At 46.4% G+C, this 21,213-nt stretch overlaps 2 protein-coding genes across 4 annotated transcripts in view; both read left to right on the top strand.

Annotated features, from left to right (window-relative positions):
• The window catches only part of LOC310843315 (uncharacterized protein), a 34,172-nt gene extending 23,313 nt beyond the window's left edge, over positions 1–10,859 (top strand). Inside the window, exons 5-6 of the mRNA XM_083736479.1 lie at positions 6,372–6,498; positions 8,847–10,859. Coding sequence (XP_083592605.1) covers positions 6,372–6,498; positions 8,847–10,606 — 1,887 coding nt within the window. The 3' untranslated portion in view covers positions 10,607–10,859. The remainder of the gene's footprint in view (positions 1–6,371; positions 6,499–8,846) is intronic.
• The window catches only part of LOC310843300 (uncharacterized protein), a gene marked incomplete at its 5' end in the record, with an annotated part of 210,852 nt that overhangs the window by 123,754 nt on the left and 65,885 nt on the right, over positions 1–21,213 (top strand). The gene's annotated exons all lie outside the window — the stretch shown is intronic.

The raw sequence follows: 21,213 nt of genomic DNA, 5'->3' as shown, positions 1-21,213 counted from the left end.
CCTGACCCAGCACCTGCACAAGAGGTTATGAGCCTTGAGCTGCTTCCCGACCGCCCTATTCAGGCACAAGAGGTTGCACACAATTCCAAGAAAGATAGGGTCATCTCCCGGGTCTTGGACTGGGTGTGGAGGGGATGGCCCAGCAGCAGCCCCGGGCCAGAATTCGCCGGCTACACAACCCGCAAACATGAACTGTCGGCCCACAAGGGGTGCCTGTTATGGGGAAGCAGGGTCGTTGTTCCCCAGCCCCTCCGCAAAAGGGTCCTCACAGCCCTACACGAGACACACCCAGGGGTAGTAAGAATGAAGGCCCTTGCCAGGAGTTATGTGTGGTGGCCGGGGATTGACGGAGAGATAGAGGCCTGGGTCAAACAGTGCCAGGCCTGCCAGGAATCCCGCCCAGATCCCCCAAGGGCCCCAGTCCAGTCCTGGGAGTCCACCCGAGCACCATGGTCACGCCTGCATGTGGACTTCGCTGGCTCCTTTCAGGGGAAAACATTCTTCATAGTGGTGGACTCCTACACCAAATGGCTGGAAGTTGCACTGGTACCATCCGGGTACTACGCAGGCTGTTTGCAACCCACGGGCTCCCTGACACTCTCGTCTCAGACAATGGGACCGCATTTACGTCAGCAGAACGCCATCTGCCACATCCGTTCGGCGCCATTCCACCCTGCCACCAATGGCCAAGCAGAACGCATGGTGCGGACCACCAAGGACACCCTCCCACCCATGACGCAAGGGGATTGGGAGTACCGCCTTGCCACATTCCTTCTATTCTAGCACAGCACAGCACCCCCAGCTCAACGACTGACTGGAGCCCCGCTGAGCTACTAATGGGTCGGCGCCTTGCAATCAGATTGGACCGCCTTCACCCCAATAGAGCTCAGGATGTGGTAGTGGTGGGGGAAGGCAGGAACCCCCAGAACTTTGAGGCCCAGTACCCAGTGTACGCAAAGAATTTTGGGGCAGGCCCAGCATGGGTACCCGCCACAGTCACCAGGGTCACTGGCCCCGTGTCATACGAGGTGCTAACGGATGGGGGGGGCAATGCTGGCGCCACCACTGCAACCAGATACGGCGACGATTCCTGGGAGAAAACCAGGAGGAGGACAGGTCAGAGGAGTCCCAAGGGAACAGTGGGGCAATGAGGCCCATAGAGCAGGAGGGGCCAGCAGGAGAGGCAGAATCAGTAAATACAGAGAGGACCCGTGAGGCCGAAAGGACACCGGAACCAGAACCACGACTGAGCGAGCTGGTTGCACCAGACCGAACGGCCCCATCACAGCCACCATCCTTGGAACACGAGCCAGAACCTGAACCCCGGACCAGGGAACACCACAGGCCGCAACGCACACGTAGGTCGCCAGCGTACCTCGAGGACTATGAATGCGACCTCCCGGGCAGGACTGGAACTTAGAGGGGAGGGGTGTTATGTACTGAGTTGAACAGGATCCAAACTGCAGCAGACTGATTGGTCCTAGAACAATAGGATCCAAAATGCAGCAGTCTGGTTGGTCCTAGAACAATGCAGCAGTATGATTGGTCAGCAGGAGCCACCCAATCCAGCTCCAGATAGAAGTGAATCCACAACCTGATTGGCCTACAGGAGAAGTCCGGAATTAGCCAATCACGTGCAGCCCATTGTGTAAATAATGTATATAAAGCAGATACTTTGAGGGGACATTCATTCATTCCTCCTCACCACTATGAGCTGAATAAAGAGCATGAAATCACTTTGCAACTCTGAGTATATTTCAATATGTGTTGACAAAAATCAGCTGATGCCACAAAAATGTAATCAATTCAAATCAACATAGCACAAAAACCTGACCTGATGGAGAGAAACAGATGCCATTTCCTGATTCAGCAGTGCAAAAATACCCTAAAGCAGTTGTAGAAATCTAGACAACATTCAAAAAGTAAAAAATTGTTGCCCAGTGTCATTTATTACAACAGCAGTCATAAAGAAGAAACGTGAAAGACACAGGGAAAAAATGAGATACGCAGGTTAAATTGCCGTGTTGGCACTTTGCGATAAAATCAATGGGTTTGGGGTTGCAGTTTGGGGACTCGGTTTGTAAAAGGTTCGCCATCACTGCGCTAGAAGGAAAGGAAAGTGGGGGGGGGCGTCCCCCAAAAAGCATCTCTGGAAGTGGGAAAGAAAGAAAAACGCGGAGAGGAGAGCTGGGCACGCTGGGCTTGGCAAGGGTTAAAGGGAAGTGAGCTGCCTTCCTAGAGAGGACAGGAAGCAAGGGGGGGCCAGGTCCTCCGGAGCCAAGGCCCCTCCCTCCCCAGTCCTTTCCTGCTTTGGTGTCTCCCCTGCAAGGGCTGCCTCCCTGCCCCCTCCCGGGATCTGGTGAGTCTCCTCTCTCTCTGGGATCTGGTGGTCCCAGGGCTGCAGCAGTGGAGGGTGCATGGGGGGCCTGATCTGCTCCTGCAGGGGGGGGGGGCCCAAGTCAGGGAGGAGGAGAGGGTCCTGCCAGGGAGGGGCCAGGTCTGCCACGCTCTCCTTCCTGCAGATCAGAGGATCCCAAACTCACTTGCCCCCCCCTTCAGAAAAGATCTCCCTTCTTTAAACAAAGGAGTCCCTGGGACTTTATCTCTGTGTGACATCGCTCAGCGTCATTGCACAACAGAGGAAACATCTGCAAATGGTTTTCCAAAGCTGGAGAAGAAGGTGGACTAGCCCCCCCCCCCAAAAAAAAACAACAACCCATGGGGAGGAAGGAAAGGTGGGAGAGAAAGGCGAGGGATAAAGAGAGGGATCCCAGCCCATAGTCTGGCTGCTGCATTGGGGACCAGTTTCCCAGTCATCTCCAAGGGCAGCCCCCCACGGAGGCCACTGCAGCAATCCCCTCGCACCCAGAGCAGGGCATCCCAGGACCACATCCTCTCTCTCCCAAACGGATTGTTGCTGGCAAAGCAGCCGGAAATGGGCGCTGCTACTCACTGAGCCTCCAGGGACCTTGGCATCAGTAGCTGTGTGTGTGTTAAGCTATCTAACAGAATAATAGTAATAAATTGCCCACCTGAATTTCAAGGGAGGTGTCTTTGGCCGTGCCCACTGGGCCCTCGGGGGTTGGCCAGATACATATCTGGCCCTTAAAGCAAAGAAAAGGGGACCCCACCCCAGAAGTCTGTCTTGAGAGCAGGAGAGAGTCCAAGTGCAAGAAAAGGAGACAGAAGCGGGGGGGGGGGGGAGAGCAACTCCTGAGGACCCCTTGGTGAGGACCCCCACTAGAGCCAAGCATTCATTTTCCATAAGATACAAATGACTCCCTTGTCAGTCAGTTCTGACTTCATGCATTGACTGGAAGGCAGGAGAAACCAGGCTGATTCATCTCCCAGAAATCCCTTCCGTTGCGTCCACATTTTGCATTGCAATCTTCCTTCTAGGACAGCTAGGGTCTGCTTTCTTCTTCTTCTTCTTCTTCTTCTTCTTCTTCTTCTTCTTCTTCTTCTTCTTCAGATAGCTCATTCATGGTATGGGCTGTGGTGCAGTCCAGCCCTGGTTCCCTCCAAGACTCATCCATGCTTGCTCAGGATCCTGTTCCTTCTTCTGACCTACATATTCTGTAACAAAACAATGTGTTTGCTTGGTAGGATTTGCTAGAGCTTCTCATTTAGACGGACAGAACTTGGCAGAAGACCAAAGGGTTCCTTCTGATCTCTCTGAGGCTTCCTGACAGCACAGATGGATGTGCAACACTCAGCTGGCCCTGGAGCAGGAGGAGGTGATGCCATCCAAACTGGGAGCACTGGGGGATTCTGGGAAAACCCAGTGCAGAAGATCCTGGGTGAGGAGGACACCCTCCGCTCAGAGGGGCAGAGCCAGCAGTTGAGGCAATTCTGCTGCCAGGAGACCAAAGGACCCCGAGAGGTTTGCAGCCGACTCCACCACCTTTGCCACCAGTGGCTGAAGCCAGAAAGGCACAAGAAAGCTGAGATGCTGGACCTGGTGATCTTGGAGCAGTTCCTGGCTGTCCTTCCCCCGGAGATGGAGAGCTGGGTGAGGGAATGCGGAGCGGAGACCAGTTCCCAGGCGGTGGCCCTGGCCGAAGGTTTCCTCCTGAGTCAGGCAGAGGAGAGAAAGCAGGTGAGAGAGACTTTCCTCTGGATACTCCCAAGGGGCTCCAAACAGGACAGAGAACATCCCATAATGGTCTGCTGATGACCCATCCTTTTTCTGGGAAAGCATCCATGGAATGAGATCTCACACCCTTCAAGTCTTTGTCATTCTCTTTCTAGTATTTCTCCCCATTCTCTGTTTTGAATCCTTGTTTCTTTCTCAGGGAAAAGATATCTTTGCAGAAATGGACCTGGATTCCTGTGAGGCAGAGAGGCCTCCGTTGGACACCAGAGAGAGGCCACTGGGTAAGGAGGAAGGTCGCTTTTCTCCATTCGGTCTCTCTCCGTTGGTTTTCCAACTCATCTGAGGATTCCTTTCATCTTGTTTTGGGGGGAGACAGTTGGGAACAGGTGTCCTGAGGAGGGGAGATGTATTTCTGCACAACAAACATATGAAATGGGCACAAACCTCCAAATACTCTCAGTAGGGAAGTCTTTCTCAAAGGCCCATCTGTAGTTAGAGATGCCCTGTTTCACCTGTGAGAGAAGCAGGCACTCCTGGCGTCCTGCTTACCTTTTTTCTCTTGCAGGTGGCAGAAGGATTCCGGCAAAACCTCCTGATCCGCCTTTTCATGGGGGCAGAAGGGAAGCAGCGGCTGTGGAACCAGATCAGGTCAGGGGAAGCTGCCTTGTGGGGACAGAGGCCGAGGGATGGAGCAATGTCATGGACTGGTTGGGCACAGAGGAATGGTGGGAGGAAGCAGCCGGGGAACCAGGAAGGGAAGACGGCTCATAGCCCAAGGAGTGGAGGTGGAGGAAGGATGGGCGGGAAGAGGGAGAAGAGGGAGAAGCTGTTGCGTTCACAAAGTAAAGGAAGGATTGAACTCTGATTAATAAGAATACACACAGAGACTTGAACCAGCAAGACTCTGGGAAGGATGCTTATAATCGTGTCTCTCTGTGCCTGTCCGTATGCAGCCCCTGGCCCAGGTAGTTTTATTCACAAAAAAGCTTTTTACAGAGTGTTTGAAAGAACCAATCAGATTTCTTCTGAGCATTTCAACAAACCCACATGGGGACAAAGTTAGATCAAAAGAAATTCTTTTAACTACAAAGACTACTACTCTGAGCATGCATACATAATCTGAGAGTAAATAAAAGAGGACTAGAGAAACTCCAGAGATCATAAACAGGAGTAAACAGGAGAGGATGGAAGGATGGCAAGGAGATGGGCATCTTTATCACCTTCCTGTGAAGCTATTTCCAGGCCCTAAGATCAACATATCAGAAAGCTACATCAAAGAAGCTTGCCCACTATCTTTAATGACCCAGGATATCTGCCTGGCTAAGCAACTGGGCTGTGTATGTTGACTTGTGAAGCAGAGAGAAATGGGCAGTAGAGGAAATGGCCAGAGATGCAGAGGGTTGTGGGATTTGGTCAGAAATTATTGTCAATGTATCAAGCCCAGTCAACACAATGCTTTCATCGTGGACACAATGGCTTGATGTATATTTTATAATTCCTCATGGTAATCCCATCTGATCACTACAGAAGCCTGGGAAGAGGAGGTGTCAGAAGCTGAAGGGGTAACAGGGCTTAGTGAGCTGGGAGACTCTGTGGCAGAATGCAGTTCAGAATCAGAGGCAGAAGAGGAAGGAGGCCAGTGGGAGGCGGGAGGTCAAGAGGCTGAGGTGAGTCAGGAGGAGGAGGAGCCACTGGTGGCTCCCTCTCCTTCTGCCAGAAGCCACCCTCCCTGCTTGTCTCTCAGACCCAGGAGACCCCTTGCACTGCAGGAATCTCTCCTAGATCATCCAAGACAGATGGCCATCCAAAATAGGCTTATTTTATTTCTAGATTGATCACTGAATGCAAAAATTGGTTTCTAAGCAGTGGACAAATGAGAACAAATAGTGGCCTGGGTTCAACTAACCAGCCCCCCCCATTCCTCCCCCTCTCCATGCCCCCCTGAACCCCTTCAGTTTGGCTCTAGGGCATTGGGAGGGAACCTTCCCAGAACAGCCCAGGAGGAGAGGAGAAAGTGGATCCTTCCATCGGGGAAACTGGAACGCTTGCGAAGGCAGAATGACTTGAAAAACACAAGGCGGAGTAACACCTATTTGCACAAAGACGGATACCCATAGTTAAAATGCAGAATAAAAGAAGCACCCATAATTAAAATGTGCAGCAAAGCAATCCTATTGAAACAACACAGCAATTAAGATGAAGGAAACAACAGATCATTGTGGAGTAGATCATATTTCTGCTGTCTCAGAGGAGGACATTTCCCTTTTTCTTTTAGGGTCCAGTGTGCTTTGAAGATGTCGCTGTTCGTTTCACGGATGAGGAGTGGGCGTTGCTGGATCCTGACCAGAGAGCTCTGTATAACGACGTCATGGAGGAGAATCATGGGATCATGGCCTCTCTTGGTAAGGCTCCCTGTGGGATTGTCTTATATGCCAGGAAATTCCAAAAATACCTCTATGTGATGAACCTCATATATTTTCACAGAGCTCAACAGTGCCCCCTACAACACCTGGGAACCTAACATCCCCACAAAAAATAGCAAATTATAGTCTTTTCTGTGAACAATCTTCCTCCAGTTCTGCCTCCTTCTACCACAGTTGGGCTGATCTGAACTGCCCAGGCATCTTAAATGTCAGCTTCAGATTTGTTAGGAAAGATAAGTAGCTTCTGTCAGGTTTTCTGTTTTTGTTTTTGCTCCTGTCAATCTTGGGTTGACCAAAGAGACAACTGACATTGTGGATAGAGGGGAAGCCATGACTGGGCCAAACAAAATCCATCCCAGAGAAGAGGCAGGCTTTTCGAATCTCAGATAATAATAATAATAATAATAATAATAATAATAATAATTGTTTATACCTTGCCCATCTGGCTGGGTTTCCCCAGCCACTCTGGGCGGCTCCCAACAGAATATTACAAGCACAACAAAACATCAAACTTTGACAATTCCCTAAACAGGGCTGGCTTCAGATGTCTTCTAAAAGTCTGATAGATGTTTATTTCCTTGACATCTGACAGAAGGGTGTTCCACAGGGCAGGTGCCACCACTGAGAAGGCCCTTTGTCTGGTTTCCTGCTGCCTCACTTATTGCAGGCAGAGAACCGCCAGAAGGCACTCGGAGCTGAATGATGGGGGTGGAGATTTTTTTTTGGTATACTGGGCTTGACCGTTTAGGGCAGGGGTCAGTAAACTTTTTCAGCAAGGGGCCGGTCCACTGTCCTTCAAACTTTGATGAGGGCCGGACTATATTTTGAAGGGGGACGGGACAAATTCCTATGCCCCACAAATAACCCAGAGATGAATTTTAAATAAAAGGACACATTCTACTCATATCAAAACACACTGATTCCTGGACCACCCAAGGGCCGAATTTAGAAGGCGATTGGACCCAGGCCTTAGTTTGCCTACTCATGGTTTAGGGCCTTAAAGGTCAGCACAAACACTTTGAATTCTACTCGAAAACAGACTGGGAGCTAATGTAGGTCTGGTGTTATGTGGTCTCGATGGCCCCTCCCAGTCACCAGTCTAGCTGCCGCATTCTGGATTAGTTGTAGTTTCCGGGTCACCTTCAAAGGTAGCCCCACTTAGAGTTCATTGCAGTAGTCCAAGCGGGAGATAACCAGAGCATGCACCACTCTGACGAGACAGTCTGTGGGCAGGTAGGGTCTCAGCTGGCGTACCAGATGGAGATGGTAGGCAGGTGCCCTGGATACGAAATTGACCTGTGCCTCCATGGACAGCTGTGAGTCCAAAATGTCCTTCAGGGACACAGTTGCCACATTTTTAGTTTAGCCTCCAACACAGAAAAACATGAAACAATAATAATGTTCTGATCCAATATAAAAAGTACAATAACTTTAAAATGAACAACTTATATCAAACAAAGCCACATTAATAATCAATCAAAATCTAATGGTAATTATGTCGGTTAATGGCAAACAACAATGGTAATGAACACACACACTACTCCGTTTACTGTATTTTTCGCCCTATAGGGCGCACTGGCCCACAGGGCACACCTAGTTTTTTGGGGGGGAAATAAAGGGGGGAAATATTTGCAACCCCAGCCCCCAGAACAGGCTGCTATCCGCAAGCCTTCGGAGCCCGCAGGAACTCCCGCGGGCTCTGAAGGCTTGCGGATATCTGCCCGAAGCCTGGAGAGCGAGAGGAGTCGGTGCGCACCGACCCCTCTCGCTCTCCAGGCTTCAGCGAAAGCCTGCATTCGTCCCATAGGATGCACACACATTTCCCCTTCATTTTTGGAGGGGGGAAGTGCGTCCTATAGGGCAAAAAATGCGGTACAGTGGTGCCCCGCAAGACGAACACCTCGCAAGACGAAAAACCCGCTAGACGAAAGGGTTTTCCGTTTTGGAGGCGCTTCGTAAAACGAATTTCCCTATGGGGTTGCTTCGCAAGACGAAAAAAATCTTGCATCCCCCCGCGGGGTTTTTCCGCTTTTTTCGCCCTTTTCTTAAGGCGCTAAGCCGCTTATCAGCTGTTCCGCTGATAAGCCGCTTAACAGCTGATCGCTGGAAGCCGCTTGACAGCTGTAGCGCTAATCTGCTAAGCTGTCAATGGGCTTGCTTCGCAAGACGAAAAAACCGCTAGACAAAGAGAATCGCAGAACGAATTCTTTTCGTCTAGCGAGGCACCACTGTACTTCTTCCTCTAGCACAAATTCCATTAGCAACTTTCGATAACTGGGGCCTGCATTGCTTCCTGAGTCTCTAATCCCTTTCTGTTTCCATTGCAGATTGTGAAGAATTGGAAATCAAGAAAAAGGGTGATCAAGACAAAATCCCCAGAGAGAAGCAAGGTAAAAATTTGGAGTGTGGAGAGAGCTGCAATCAGAGCTCCCATTACACTTTCCAACAAACAATTATCATTGAAAAGAAACCCTATCAGTGCATGGAATGTGGAAAGAGCTTCCGTTACAGAAATAATCTCACTTTTCATCAAAGAATTCATACAGGGGAGAAACACTATCAGTGCGTGGAATGTGGAAAGAGCTTTACTGTGAAAAGAGATTTCCTAGTACATCAGAGGATTCACAGTGGCAAGAAACCATTTGAGTGTCAAGAGTGTGGAAAGAGCTTCCGTAACAAAAGCACTCTCACTTCCCATCAAAGAATTCATACAGGGGAGAAACCCTATCAATGCTTTGACTGTGGAAGGAGCTTCAGTACCACCTCCAATCTCACTTCCCATCAGAGAATTCATACAGGGGAGAAACCCTATCAGTGCATGGAATGTGGAAAGAGCTTCAGTCAGAGCTCCAGTCTCACTTCCCATCAAAGAATTCATACAGGGGAGAAACCCTATCAGTGTGTGGAATGTGGAAAGAGCTTCAATCAGAGTGCCCATCTCACTTCCCATCAAAGAATTCATACAGTGGAGAAACCATATCAGTGTGCGGAATGTGGAAAGAGCTTCACTGATAGCTCCTCTCTCACTTACCATCAGAGAATTCATACAGGGGAGAAACCCTATCAGTGTGCGGAATGTGGAAAGAGCTTCACTTATAGCTCCTCTCTCACTTCCCATCAGAGAATTCATACAGGGGAGAAACCCTATCAGTGCGTGGAATGTGGAAAGAGCTTCAGGAATAGCTCCAAACTCACTTCCCATCAAAGAACTCATACAGGGGAGAAACCATATCAGTGCATGGAATGTGGAAGGAGCTTCACACATAGCTCCTCTCTCACTTCCCATCAGAGAATTCATACAGGGGAGAAACCCTATCAGTGCTTGGAATGTGGAAAGAGCTTCGGACAGAGAACCCATCTCACTTCCCATCAAAGAATTCATACAGGGGAGAAACCCTATCAGTGTGTAGAATGTGGAAAGAGCTTCAATACCAGCTCCAATCTCACTTCCCATCAAAGAATTCATACAGGGGAGAAACCCTATCAGTGTGTGGAAAGTGGAAGGAGCTTCACTGTTAGCTCCTCTCTCACTTCCCATCAAAGAATTCATACAGGGGAGAAACCCTTTCAGTGCTTGGAATGTGGAAAGAGCTTCAGTACCAGCTCCAATTTCACTTCCCATCAAAGAATTCATACAGGGGAGAAACCCTATCAGTGCTTGGAATGTGGAAAGAGCTTCAGGAAGAGCTATAATCTCACTTCCCATGAAAGAATTCATACAGGGGAGAAACCCTATCAGTGCGTGGAATGTGGAAAGAGCTTCAGTACCAGCTCCAATCTCACTTCCCATCAAAGAATTCATACAGGGGATAAACCATATCAGTGCTTTGAATGTGGAAAGAGCTTCAGGAAGAGTTCCAATCTCACTTCCCATCGAAGAATTCATACAGGGAAGAAACCCTATCAGTGTGTGCAATGTGGAAAAAGCTTCTCTCACAGCCACAGTCTCGCTTCCCATCAAAGAATTCATACAGGGGAGAAACCCTATCAGTGCATGGAATGTGGAAAGAACTTCTGTCAGAGATCCAATCTCACTTTTCATCAAAAAACTCATAGTGAGGAGAATCATAGAATCACAGGATCATAGAATTGAATCATAGAATCATAGAGTTGGAAGAGACCACAAGGGCCATCGAGTCCAACCCCCTGCCAAGCAGGAAACACCATCAGAGCATTCCTGACATATGGTTGTCAAGCCTCTGCTTAAAGACCTCCAAAGAAGGAGACTCCACCACACTCCTTGGCAGCAAATTCCACTGTCAAACAGCTTTTACTGTCAGGAAGTTCTTCCTAATGTTTAGGTGGAATCTTCTTTCTTGTAGTTTGGATCCATTGCTCCGTGTCCGCTTCTCTGGAGCAGCAGAAAACAATCTTTCTCCCTCCTCTATGCGACATCCTTTTATATATTTGAACATGGCTATCATATCACCCCTTAACCTCCTCTTCTCCAGGCTAAACATGCCCAGCTCCCTTAGCTGTTCCTCATAAGGCATTGTTTCCAGGCCTTTGACCATTTTGGTTGCCCTCCTCTGGACACGTTCCAGTTTGTCAGTGTCCTTCTTGAACTGTGGTACCCAGAACTGGACACAGTACTCCAGGTGAGGTCTGACCAGAGCAGAATACAGTGGCACTATTACTTCCCTTGATCTAGATGCTATACTCCTATTGATGCAGCCCATAATTGCATTGGCTTTTTTAGCTGCCGCGTCACACTGTTGGCTCATGTCAAGTTTGTGGTCAACCAAGACTCCTAGATCCTTTTCAGATGTACTGCTCTCAAGCCAGGTGTCACTCATCTTGTATTTGTGCCTCTCATTTTTTTTGCCCAAGTGCAATACTTTACATTTCTCCCTGTTAAAATTCATCTTGTTTGTTTTGGCCCAGTTCTCTAATCTGTCAAGGTCGTTTTGAAGTGTGATCCTGTCCTCTGGGGTGTTAGCCACCCCTCCCAGTTTGGTGTCATCTGCAAATTTGATCAGGATGCCCTTGAGTCCATCATCCAAGTCGTTGATAAAGATGTTGAATAAGACCAGGCCCAAGACAGAACCCTGTGGCACCCCACTAGTCACTCTTCTCCAGGATGAAGTGGAACCATTGATGAGCACCCTTTGGGTTCGGTCAGTCAGCCAATTATAAATCCACTGAGTGGTAGCATAGTCAAGACCGCATTTTACCAGCTTCTTTACAAGAATATCATGGGGCACCTTGTCAAATGCCTTGCTGAAATCAAGGTAGGCTACATCCACTGCGTTCCCTTCATCTACCAGGCTTGTAATTCTGTCAAAAAACGAGATCAGGTTAGTCTGACATGACTTATTTTTCAGAAATCCATGCTGACTATTGGTGATCACAGCATTCCTTTCTAGGTGCTCACAGACTGTTTGCTTAATCATCTGCTCCAGAATCTTCCCTGGTATTGATGTCAGACTGACTGGGCGGTAATTATTTGGGTCCTCTCTTTTCCCCTTTTTGAAAATAGGGACATTTGCCCTCCTCCAGTCTGCCGGGACTTCGCCTGTTCTCCAGTAATTCTCAAAGATGACTGCCAGTGGTTCTGAGATCGCATCTGCCAGTTCTTTTAATACTCTTGGATGCAGTTCATCTGGCCCTGGAGACTTGAATACATCTAAACTAGCCAAGTATTCTTGTACTATCTCCTTAGTTATTCTGGGCTGTGTTTCCTCTGCTGAATCATTTGCTCCAAATTCTTCAGGTCGGGCATTGTTTTCTTTATCGGAGAAGACTGAGGCAAAGAAGGCATTGAGGAGTTCAGCCCTTTCTGTGTCCCCTGTTTGCATTTCACCATCTTCTCCTCTGAGTGACGCCACTGTTTCTTTGTTCTTTCTTTTGCTACGGACATATCCGTAAAAGCCTTTTTTGTTGCTTTTAACCTCTCTAGCAAGCCTGAGTTCATTCTGTGCTTTAGCTTTTCTGACTTTGTGTCTACACGTGCTGGCTATTTGTTTGAATTCCTCTTTGGCGGTTTCCCCCCTTTTCCATTTTTTGTACACATCCTTTTTTAATCTTAACTCAGTTAAAAGTTCTTTAGATAGCCACCCTGGCTTCTTTAGGCACCTTCCATGTTTCCATCTCATTGGTATTGCCTGACGTTGTGCTTTTACTATCTCCCTCTTAACAAACTCCCAGCCATCATGAACTCCCTTTCCTTTTAGTATTACTGTCCATAAGTTTTATGAAGTCGGCTTTCTTAAAGTCAAGAAATTGAGTCCTAGTATGCTTGGCTGCTCCTTTCCGCTGTATAGTAAACTTCAGAAGAGCATGATCACTCACGCCTAATGATCCTTCTACTTCTACCCCACTAACCAGGTCATCAACATTGGTTAGGACCAGATCTAAAATGGCTGTTCCTCTTGTTGCTTCTCCCACTTTCTGGACAATGAAGTTGTCTGCAAGGCCAGTGAGGAATGACCTTATGCTCTTGGCTGAGTTTGACATCCAACAAATATCTGGGTAATTGAAGTCCCGCATTACTACTATCTCCCTTCCTTTTGCATGCTTGGCCATCTGTTCCAGGAAGGCATCATCTATGTCCTCCGTTTGGCTTGGGGATCTATAGTAAACTCCCACAATGAGGTCACTGTTATTCTTCTCTCCCTTAATTTTGACCCAAATGCTCTCACTTTGGCTTTGAGGTTATAAATCTTGGATCTCTTCACAGGTATACACATCCCTGACATATAACACCACTCCTCCTTTCTTGTCTGGTCTGTTTCTCTGAAATAGATTGTATCCCCCCATTATTACATTCCAATCGTGGGACTTATCCCACCAGGTTTCCAAGTTTCCAAGTTTTATTGCGGCAAAAGCCAGTGACACTAAACACCACAAGATCAAACAACAAGAAATCAACAACAACATCAGAAAAGAAAATAAAAGAAAAAAAGATTACACAAGGGAACTTCGCAGTGTGCCATTCAACAGAAGAAATTTACTCTTCCTGATTACTAAAGTGCAAAATTTGGCCACCTCATATGATATTGAGCTTGAGGAATCTTCCAGGAGGTATTTTCGTAAAATTTCGGGGAAGGATTCCAAATAATGTTGTAGGGGTATAAATTTTGATAAAAGAGGCAAAATAAGTTGAACTCGTTCTTCACTATAAAATTCGCAAAATAGAAGGATGTTTGTGACAGATTATACCTTATTAGACATACAGGGGCAGAGACGTGCATGCATTGGTACCCGCGTGAATTTGCCGTACAGCACTGCTGAGGGCATTGTCTCAAATCGGGCTCTAGAAAAAGCCCATCTATAAGCTTTGTTAGTGATGTTAGTTAAGTAAGGGGCAGCTGCAAAATTAGGCCAAGCTTTTAAACATTTATTCGTCTCCGGGAGTAGGGCGTCTTCTTGTTGTAATTCGACATCGTAAAGTCTCTGAGTGATAATTGCTTTTGCCTTGTTCAGAGTTCCAATAAAAAGATTTTCAGGGTTTAGGCCAATTTGTTTGATCTTGTTAGTTATTTGCATAAGCCAAGGAGGGTAGGGAACTGCGGCCAGGAAGCAAGGTAACAGTCCCTTAGGATTGTAATGGATTTTCAGCCAGAGGGATATTGCTTGCTCCCAGACTTTTAATTCCACTCTGGGCAGCCCTGCCTCTTGCCTTAAGACTGCATTAGGTGTACACTTTGGGGTAGCAAATAATGATCTTAAGAATTTTGATTGTACTGTTTCAAGGGTCTTAAGGTTGGCAGAGGGGCTAATTTGAGAGCCATACAGGAGTTGGGCTAAAGATTTTGCCTGAAAAACTTTTAGGGCCATCAGGAGGAAGCCAGCTCCTTTCCTTCTGAATAATCTAAGGATGGCATTTGCACTTCTTCCTGCTGATATGGCTGATGTGGTCAAGTGTGTTGACAATTTGGCATTATAAGAGAAAGTAATGCCTAAGTATTGGAAGGTCTTAGTCTGTTCAATGGCGTTTCCCTTTACGCTCCAATTATCTTTCCTGAAAGAGCGGTTAAAATGTACAATTTTGGTTTTGGCAAAGTTAATTGTTAACAGTTCAGTGTTACATTGGTCACTAAACTTTCCTAAGGCACATTTCAGACCCACTTTGGTTTGAGAGAGAAGAACAGCGTCATCCGCATACATTAAAACTGGTACTTTTCTGCCGTTAGAGAACACGGGGGGGGTGGGGGGGGTTCGATTTCACGGCAGCATGTGACCAGGGAGTTAACATAGATGTCAAATAAAAATGGGGCTAATAGGCATCCTTGTCTAACTCCTCTTTGGACTGGGATTTCTCTAGAGAGTCTTCCGTCTTGTGCGAGTCTTATCTGGAGGGTATTGTTCTCATTAAGCTTAATCATCAGAAGTAATAACCTTCTGTTAATACCCATATTGGCCAATTTGGCCCAGAGCCTACCCCTGGATACAGAATCAAATGCTGCCTTTAGGTCCACAAAGGCCGCATACAATGACTTTTTCCAATGTTTCACATACTTATAGACAAAATAATCTAACAGTAAGCAGTGATCAATGGTGGAACGTCCAGATGTAAACCCTGCTTGTTCAATTTCTAGCAAGTTATTATGATCTAACCATTCACATAATTTTAGGCATAGATGTTTTGTATAAAGTTTGCAGATCACATTCAGAAGACTAATTGGTCTATAATTAGATGGGTCAGAGGGGTTGCCCTTTTTAAATATAGGAACAATTATAGCTAGTCCCCAATCTTTAGGAATTTCAGTTGTCTTATCTATATATGAAAATAGATTTGCAAGAACCGGGGCCCACCAGTTTATTTGCGCTTTCAGAAGTTCAGCGACAATGAAATCACTTCCTGGGGCTTTGCCAGATTTCATTTGTAGAATTAACGAAGTGATTTCAGTTTCAGATGTTGGGGGCCATGGTGTATCATTATCTAAGGGGATGTTAAGCAGCGCAGAAGGACGATGTTCCCTAAACAGCACTTTATAGTGCTCTTCCCATGAGTTTGCAGGGATTATTGTGCCCTCGTTAGGAGCTTTGGTTTGACTGGAGATAATTTTCCAGAAGTTGGTATTGTCTTTTTCTATTGACGCTTTTATGAGGGCCTGCCAGATGAGAGAGTCTGCGGTTCTTTTTTTGGTTTTTAGTAACTCTTTGTAGTTCTTTTTTTTAAGTTGTAACTCTAATTTAGTGATAGGGTTAGGATTTTGCTGGAAGACCTTAAAGCATTCCCTGAGTATAAGTTTTGCCTGAGTGCATTCGTGGTCAAACCATTTTTTGTTGGTAGGGGACTCATTTTGGTTAGATCTTCTGAGTCTTGACAATAACGGTTGGAGTTTTCGGATTAATGTGTTATAATGGTCAATTGGGGAGGTCTCTTCAGTGTCGTTGGAAGTCAGATCAGCCCATTGATTGTGTCCAAATGCTAAAATTGTTATTAACATAAGGGGACCATTTAATTCTGGATCTGCCTATTTGTTGTAGAGCATTAAGATCAGGTGTCTGTGGGGCGAGCCCACATCTAGAGGGTTCCCAAAATTCAGTCCTTTTAAGATTTAGGGGTAGATGGTCACTTTCGGTTCTTATATCTACAGTAAATTCAATATATTCATCAAAGAGTTCTTGGGAGACAAGGATGTAGTCAATTACAGAATGCCTTAAGCCTGACCAATAAGTAAATTGGCCAGGGCAGTCTCCCGAGGAGAGGCCGTTTAAAATAACAAGGTGCCATTAGAAAAAGACATGTACCAGCAAAATTGGTAACTGGGTCAAGTGAGTGACGCCTGAATAGGGGCCAATGTTCATCATTAGCATTTAGGGGACCCATTCCACTTTCGTTGATTAACTGTTCGTCTGAGTGGCCTAACCTTGCATTAAAGTCCCCACCAATAATTAAGGAGGCAGAGGGAACCTTATTTGAGACAAGGAGAATGCAGTCTTCCAGTTCGTTCCAGGTGTTTTTAAGATCAGTTTGTTTCATGAGTGGGTGAATATAAACATTGATGCATATGATCTTAAAGTGGGTAGAGAATATTTTAACAGCCAAAATCCATTTTTTATCGATTTTCAATTGGATAGGGGAGGTTCCTAGATCTGTCGATACGAAGGTGCTCAAACCTCCCGCCGGTCTTCCGCCTTTTGGGCCAATTGAGGCACAGGAATGGAAAGCAAAATAATTGTGTAGTTCAAAAGGATTTTGCATCCAGGTTTCTTGGAGCAGGATGATCTTGAACTGTGATACGTAGGTTAGAACGTCTTTGTCCATTGTTTTTGATTGCCATCCAGCAACATTCCAGGATAGTAATAGAGGTGAGAGTCATTTTGTCTCTTCAATAGCATCTAGGGCTTTCCTGGAGTCGTGGAAGATGCATCCATTGGATGGTGAAGTCTCCAGTAATGTGATTAGGGGCGCCACAGAGATTTCGGCGTGGATTTCAGTTGGGCAGAGTAGGGGTGTGTGTTCTGACGTGACCTGAGGAGATTCATATCCCATTTTTCGCTCCAAGTTAGGTGGAGTATTTGCCTCTTTTGTGGGCGCTAGTTGCAGAGATAGAGTAATAACTCATCTAGTCTGTCCATTATCTCTGTTTGTTCGGCTTTTGGCAGATGGGAGAAGGAAACAAGTAACTCCTGCTCCATCAAACTCTCTAGATGAGTAGCCTTTGATAGGAGGGACATGGGGGTCTCTGTCCAACTAATTAAGTCTGAGGGTGGAGAGGTAGAGCTCGTAGTAGGTGGGGTGCCCTCATTTTTAATTGCTTTCCTTTTAACTGGAGAGTAGGGTATAAGAGGGCAAATCTTAGTGTTGATAAAAACTCTTGTAATAAAAATTCCATAATTAGTCAAGTAGCTTCGTAGGGACATCATATAAGTTGGAAACTTTTTAGATTCGAAGGTGAGCAGTATCCTCTGCATGTGTGGCTTGCTGTAAATGTGGACAGTGGATTTCAGATCAATGGAAAGGGGATTTACGCCCAAAAGCTCAGCTAGATGCCTTCTTGCGACATGTATAGACGACCAGTTAACAACGTGACCTTTGAAGGGGAGGATAATTAAACAAAGTCTAGTGGCTTGTAGCGAAAGATTGTAGGAAGACATGGTGTGTAAATCTTCCATAGTTTGTTCATTTTCAAATTTGCAGCCAGTCTGCGAAGTTGAGCGCAGTAGGACAGGTACTCTGGGTGTTGGTTCAGCCCTATCCTTCAGTGAAGTCTACGGGGCTGACATTAACTTTTGGGGATACAAAGGATATAATCTTCTCTAAGGAGCCTTTGATGTCTCTTATGTATTTAAAGATATAGTCCACGGTTTTAGCCACTAGGTCTAACGTGGTAGAGTGTTCAAGTAGTAATTCAGAGAGATGGTTTTCTTGTTCTCTGATGCAGTCTTCCGCCTGAAAGGGCATAGTTGGAACTTTTTTGGGACCTTTTGGTCTCGTGATGGTGTTGTTTAAGGGGTTAGGGGGTTGTTTAGCGGATAGTTCCTTCAGTGTAGTTTCCTTATCTATTATCTCTGCTAATGGAGAGAAGCTATTCGAGGTCGGAATATTAAAAGTATCCTTTGTTTTTTCCATAAAAGAATTCGCTGATTTTGGTTTGCTTGGTGAGGGGCAAACATGCCATTTCCTCTAAGTCCTTAGATTCTCTGCAGCGTTTTCCAACCCCCCTCCTCACATCAGCAGGGCTGTCTAATTGCTGAGTCATCTCTCCCTTTACCTCGCTCTTTTATCTTCCCTAAGTTTTTCAAAGAGTCGAGGGAGTATTTTCCTTGAAAGTATCCTATTCAAGGAGGAGTAGTGTGCCAAAGATTATTGGCATAACACTAAATTATGCTCCGTCTGTGCCTCCAAACTTGTGGTGGGAACAGCCCATGAATCTTCCTGTAAACTTTTCGCAATGTGATAAGATAGTCAATGCAGCTTTGGCTTTGAGGTTCTAAATCTTGGATCTCTTCACAGGTATACACATCCCTGACATATAACGCCACTCCTCCTCCTTTCTTGTCTGGTCTGTTTCTCTGAAATAGATTGTATCCCTCCATTATTACATTCCAATCGTGGGACTTATCCCACCAGGTTTCAGTGATGCCTATTATGTCATACTTAGTTTGCTGTACCAAGAGCTCAAGCTCATCTTGTTTATTTCCCATGCTTTGCGCATTAGTGTACAGACATTGAAGTCCATTAATCATTCCCCTGTGACTCTTATTTAAGGATTTTTTCCTCCCACCACTAGGTCTGCGTGCTGTTTGCTCCATTTGGTCTATGACATTTGGATGATCATCTTCATCAATTGATAGACTCCTACCTTCAGGAGCACTGTCTCCCTCCCCCACGTTAGTCAGTTTAAAGCCCTCCTGATGAGGTTTCTGAGATTTTTGGGCAAAAAACATTCCTCCCAACCGTTGTGAGGTGCAGCCCATCGCTTGCCAGAAGTCCATCTTCAAGAAACTGCAGTCTGTGATCTAAGAATCCAAACCGTTCCTGTTTACACCATTTGCGAAGCTAGCTGTTCACTTCCACTATTTTTCCCTCTCTCCCTGGGCCACATCGTTCAACTGGGAGGACAGATGAGATGACAATTTGTGCATTTAATTGCTTCAATTTCCTGCCCAGAGCCTCGTAGTCTCTTTTGATCTTCTGGAGGCTATTGCTTGCAGTGTCATTGGTTCCCACATGAACCAAGAGGAAGGGGTATTTGTCAGTGGGTTTTATGATTCCTTGCAGTCGTTCAGTTACATCTTGGATCTTAGCCCCGGGGAGACAGCACACTTCCCGAGACATCTTGTCAGGCCCACAGATCACTGCTTCTGTTCCCCTCAGTAGGGAATCCCCTATCAGCACTACACGCCTCCTCTTAGGTCTGGTCGGGGTTCGTCCGTGAGCTGTCCGTTCCAAGGTCGCCTGCACATTCCCTGAGGACTGACTTTGCTGCTCGTCTTCATATACCTGATCGACTGTAATAAGGGAGAGATCCTCAAATGGAGTCTGCTCTTCGTCTTCCATGCTAGGGGAGAGGACCTCAAAGCGATTGTGTATTTCTAAACAATCAGAGCGAACCCTGGGCCTCCTACTTCTTTGAGTCACGTTTCTCCATATATCTGGCTCCTGTGTTGGTGAACTAGCCTCCTTCTCAGGGGAGTCCCCTGTCTCTTCCTTGGTGGAGACGGTGTGCTCTGTTGCTTCCAAGAAGAGCTCCAGCTCTCTAATTCTTTGGAGTGTAGCTACACGTTCCTCCAGTTGCTGGACTTTGTCTTTTAAGAGGGCAATCAACATGCAATTGCCGCAGGTAAAGCTGCCTGCAACCTTTGGCAAGATGGTAAACATTGCACAGGAACCGCAGGCGACTGCAGCTGTTCCCTCCCCCTCCATCTTGAGAACGTGTCGTTGGGGGTGGCTACAGCGGTCCTCCATCATAAAAAGCGTGAAGACAGGACAAATAACTCCCACCACAAAAAAACCTAGGTCTCCCTCAACAAACGTTTGAGACTAGCTCCCCTAAATCTAAAAGATGGATCAAACCGTTAGGCGTGCGCCGCTGCCCTGTGGAGTTGGGAGTGACCTCTGGTGTAATCTAGTCCACCCCATGTGAAGCAGGCATCGCAGCTAAAGCATCCATGACAGGTGACCATCCAACTTCATAAAACCTCATGATAAGTCAGAAATCTCCGTTCTTTTAGCTTGAAGTCATTAGTTGATGTCCTACCCTCTGGAGCAGGAAGGAAAAAAGTTTCCTCTATCTTCCATTGTTTATAGTATTATTGTGTATTTTGTGTTTTTATAGTGTGATTTTATGTTGTGAACCCTCTGAGACCTGTGGGAATAGGGTGGCTTACAAATTCAACCAATCAATAAATCAATAGATTCTTGGTTGCCATCCTCTGTATATGTTTCAACTTGTTGATATCCTTTTTATTATTTATAAAAGTTATGTTTTGCCCTTCATCCGAAGATTTCAGTAATGGTTCTTCGTCATCTTGGGATGAAGTGACAAGTGAGATGCCACATGATTCTGTCCTGGACCCGTTGTTGCTCAACTTCTTTATAAAAAAAAATTGGGTGGGGGAATTCAGGGGATGCTGATGAAATTTTATGGTGAACCAAACTGGGAGAAGCAGCTAATGCCACAAAAGACCGAATTGGGATTCAAAACGACCTTAACGGGTTGGAGAACCGGGCCCAAGCTCACAAAATGAATTTCAGTAGGGAGAAAAGTAAAGCTTTGCACTTAGGCAGGAAGAACCACATGCACCAATATAATTTGATGGACAGCAGAGTCTGGGGATGCAGTGCCTGAGAATTCCACCAGAGAGCCAGAGCCTCTCTGATTGGCTACCTTGACCGCCAGCCAGAGGGAAGGGGATGGAGCCAGGACTTTGGGCAGGAAAATAAAGGGGAGAGAGTTGGAGAGGGCTGGATTTGAGATGGGAGAGAGGGTTGGATGGAGGGAGAACTGGCTCTGTTCCTCTTTGAGGAGAATATCTATAGAGCCAGGGGGATATCTATAGAGTCAGACTTGTCAGTTTGCATTTCTTGGTACAGAAAGTATTGATCTGAGGTGGAAAGATCTTTCCTATTCCAGTGAAATCAAGAGGGTTCTCGAAGCTTCTCTGTGTGTGAGAAACAAGAAGCACAAGGTTCCTGAAACGATTTTGAAAAGGATACCGATTTCATGCTATTGCTGCTTCTTTAAGCCTGGAACAGTTTGATCATTTAAATAAGACCCTATATGCTTTGCTGTGTGT

The sequence above is a fragment of the Podarcis gaigeae genome (assembly GCF_964106915.1).
Source record: "Podarcis gaigeae genome assembly, chromosome: 4".
Taxonomy (NCBI): domain Eukaryota; kingdom Metazoa; phylum Chordata; class Lepidosauria; order Squamata; family Lacertidae; genus Podarcis; species Podarcis gaigeae.
This window is presented reverse-complemented; position numbering and strand designations above follow the sequence as displayed.